At 43.7% G+C, this 3,960-nt stretch overlaps 1 protein-coding gene across 1 annotated transcript in view; it reads left to right on the top strand.

Moving 5' to 3' along the window:
* Positions 1 to 3,960, top strand: part of GRIA1 (glutamate ionotropic receptor AMPA type subunit 1) — a 298,513-nt gene that overhangs the window by 2,485 nt on the left and 292,068 nt on the right. The window contains exon 2 of the mRNA XM_006169676.2: positions 2,880 to 3,017. Coding sequence (XP_006169738.1) covers positions 2,880 to 3,017 — 138 coding nt within the window. The remainder of the gene's footprint in view (positions 1 to 2,879; positions 3,018 to 3,960) is intronic.

Raw genomic sequence — 3,960 nt, 5'->3', positions numbered from 1 at the left:
TTTTTTTTTTTTTTGTGGTGGGGGGGGGGGGGTGGGGGGGTGTTTCTGTGCGTTGCCCAGTATAGGCTGCTGTGCTTGGCTATCTAAAACTGTGCCTTGAACTTAGCTGCCGGCGAGGGGAGGGGGCTTCTCCTGATCAGATGAGGGGCAGAGGGGAAGTGTTTACACACACGCGCACACATACACACACGCCACTCACATCTCAGGCATGAGCATGTGAAATGGAGGAACCATCGCTTTGGAGGAAAAAAAAATCAGACTGTAGCTCGGAAAGGGGTGGTGGGTGTTTAAGGAGTTAACACTATCGCTTGGTAGATGGTGTGTGATTTCACTTATTTACAGAAATATGTAAGGGGTGTGTATTTATGCGTGTGCTTATATATTAAATATGCATATATATGCTGATCGAAGGAGGCAGTGCTTCTGTAGCTGGAGGAGGGGAAAGAGACCCTCTGAAAGAAAGAGTGAAAGGTGCCAAGCTTATTGCAGCCACTGAAATAATGCCAGAAGTCCCCCCATAAGGTGGGGGGACCCCTCTCCTCTCCTGCTCTGGACCCCTCTAATTGCCTCTCTTTGCAGTCTGCCATGCTGGGCTGGTGGTCTACACTCCCCCAATCCTGGAACTTTCTAGCCTGCCTTTTTTTCTGTTCCTTCAATTGCCCCCTCTTCTTCGGTTTGCTGCCCACAGACATCGTCTCCGTTTTACACACACACACACACACACACACACACACACAAACCCACATACACATGCCCTTAGCCGTCCTCATCACTGGGCTCCATCCTCTCAACTTGGAGGCAGGCTTCAACATGCTGCATGCCTTTTTGTTTCCCATCTCCCCGTTTTGGTCGCTGTGCTTCTAAAAGGCCTCCCACCCTCACTGTGTTTATGGGGGAGCTGACAGATAGCACTACTCCTCATGATCATGGGGAAAAGAGAAACAAACAGGAACAATAACACCCGAAACAAAGCATGTCCACAAGAGCTCGGGGCTCCAGTGTGACCAGCATTCCGTGCTGCTTGTGTCCCGGAACCAAGAGAGTTGCTTTTCTTGAAGGCATGTTGGTTGGTTTGGTTTTTGTTTTCTGCCCCCTGATAGGGAGCTAGCTCCAGCAGGGAAAGTTCCCCTTGCTGGGAATGTGTGTGGGTGGGGGGGGGGTGGATGTGGTGCAGTTGGTGTTTTGTCAGGCACACGTGTGCTGCAGTACTTACCTCTTTCGGCCACTCCAGCTAGCTGGCTCTGAGGGCAGCTGGAGTGGCTGTGGAATAACTTGCTTTGTTTCCTGACACCTGTTAAGCTGCACTCTGGAGTGTGTATATGGTTGCTAGTGCCTTATACGCGAAACTTCCTGCCTTTGGGAACACTTCCCTTGCAGCCCAGCCTGCAGCCTTCTACCTCCCCACCTCCCACCCTTTTCTTTCATTCATTGCAGAGGAGGAACAAGGGGACAGGGAAGTGTTTGGGGTGTGGTCATCTGGGAGGGGAGGGTGGAACATCAGCATCTAGAATGATTTTCGGCTGTTTTTACTCTATAAACCAGGGGCATATGTACATGTGGAAATTGCTTGCTCTAGTTGTGGCATTGTTTATGTTTGTACCACACCTCGCTGACTGGAAATGCCTTTCTAGAGATAAGTGTACCTGCTGTCTCCAAATATATTTGTGTAGATCACCATGGTTATAAATGCATGGGGATTTTGTGTAGGTGAATATGGCATATTTGCTCATGTATCTCTGCAGATTTTTCATCATGTTTAGTTCCAACTTGCTTGCTCAACTGATAAAACCATTGTACTGTTTTCATATAAAAGATTGAAACATTCAATTATAGAACAAATGCTGAAAATGTTGCTGCCATCAGGTAGTACTTGATTCTACTTGTGATCGCTAACAAAAGCCTGGTGGTTCATTTATTGGTTCTTAAAAGCAAACACCTACCCACTATATAAGAAGTTAGAAGTGTATTACGCTGGGACTGAGATTCCTGTTGGATCTGAGATAAACTTCTGTGTAAACATTCATTATAGTTCACTCTCTGAAAATGGATGAATTTAATTCACAGAAATGTACTCTAATTTATTTATATATCCACAATAAATACAAAGGTAAGCCATGTACTCTTGGTTCCTGACTGGTACCTTTATTGTGCTTTTTACTAGATGTCCCTTTCCTCTTGACTTTCCAAGACCCCACATTTCTGAAGCACACAGACCCATCACACAAACACACAATGGTAATCTCTTATATAACAAGTCATTCCTAGTAGCTAGGATCATGAGTGGTAAAAGTAAAAGCAAGCCACTGTTTCCAGAAAATCAGGAGTTTTCAGTGGAAACGAGTAACAAACCCTAAAGGCAATAGAACAGTTAAATTGTATGCAGTCCAAAAGACTGAAAGTGTCAAAACAAATGGCTATAGTGTGGGGTAAAGCCCACAGGGTCTCTGAGCTAGATTTCAGTCACTCTGTACCATTTATTAGCATCTTCTTCCTATAAGGCCCTATTATGAGAGATGGGGCTGATATAAGACCAATTAGACACGGGGAAGGTTAATGTTTATGCAAAAGAAAAGACTTCTCAGATGGGAGGAGGAAGAGGAATGCTATGAGTCTCCTGTCCTCTCTGACCTTAACTGAGTTGAGGGGTACACAATCCAATGTTTGAGGAGAGTGATAGATGTAGAGGCCCTTCTCACATAAAAGCTCATCTCTAGAAGCTTACACCTCAGCATCCTCTTTGAACTTTCATCCCCTGCTCTAACATCTACAACTAGTGAGTTTGGCATGGGGAGAAGATAAGAGCTCATCTGGGGTGGGCTATTGAGGAACTAAAATTTGTATCTAGCCAAGAAACCATGTTGCATTTTCTTTCCTCATAGGGGGATTATTTCCAAACCAGCAGTCACAAGAACATGCCGCATTTAGATTTGCTTTGTCACAACTCACTGAGCCCCCAAAGCTGCTCCCCCAGATTGATATTGTGAACATCAGTGACAGCTTTGAGATGACCTATAGATGTAAGTAATTGCTTCTATTTCTGAGACTTCTTTTTGCGCTAGACCAACAAAATGGGGACCTGTGGGTAGGTGGTGGTGTTGCAAAAATGGCTTGGAGTTGTCATTTGTCTTCATAAGAGAAGTCCCTCCAAGAAAAATTTCCAGAGCCTTTTGAGTGATTCCAGCAGTTGGTATTTTAGATCTTGCAATGCTTCATGGAATGGGTTTGCTTTTTCACTGTCAGCTAACTTTAAATGCCAGCACACTGGGTATTTGGGTTGATTGCATTTCCTTTACCTCACGGAGGTTTTCTGGTTCAGCCAAGAGTTTCACACACAGAAAACTTATGAGAAATAGAATTAAAGGTTCTGGCTTTCTGAGAATGTGGTTTAAAATGTTTAAGCCATTTCTTGTTCACAAGATAAAAGTAGAAAATGTTCCTGTAGCTAGGTAAGAAAGAGCAGGTATGAATTATATATGATGTCTGGTTTTCCTATTTTGGAAGTGACCAATAGTTATTCAAATTTGTTGGCCTTGATTATTTCCAGGGTAGTTGGAAGTGATTGCTCATTGTAGATTGTAGGATGGCTTTTGAGTATTAAACAGAACAGAGTGACCTCAAGAAGAAGAAATAGATAAATCTCTGACATCTGAATTGAATGCATTATAAAGTACGGGCAACAAGCACCATTCTGAGTTTTCCTGACAACTAAGACTGAAGGGAAACCTGTGTGGTTGCATGATTATCATTTTATGACAGATGAAACCATAAAAATTAATCAGTAGAGACATTTTCCCTCCAGGGATAAAGCTCAAGTAGGAATTTATGATAGGGAAATGTGAGTTGAATGGGCAAGGACAATTTGAGACCTAAAACTGGACTAAATTGGCACCATAGGCTTCGTGTGCCATTGTTGATTTGGTGACTTCTGCTGCACCATGGATGGTTGAAGGCAACGCCCAT

The sequence above is a fragment of the Tupaia chinensis genome, unplaced genomic scaffold (genome assembly GCF_000334495.1).
Source record: "Tupaia chinensis unplaced genomic scaffold, TupChi_1.0 Scaffold147369_1, whole genome shotgun sequence".
Lineage (NCBI taxonomy): Eukaryota > Metazoa > Chordata > Mammalia > Scandentia > Tupaiidae > Tupaia > Tupaia belangeri.
This window is presented reverse-complemented; position numbering and strand designations above follow the sequence as displayed.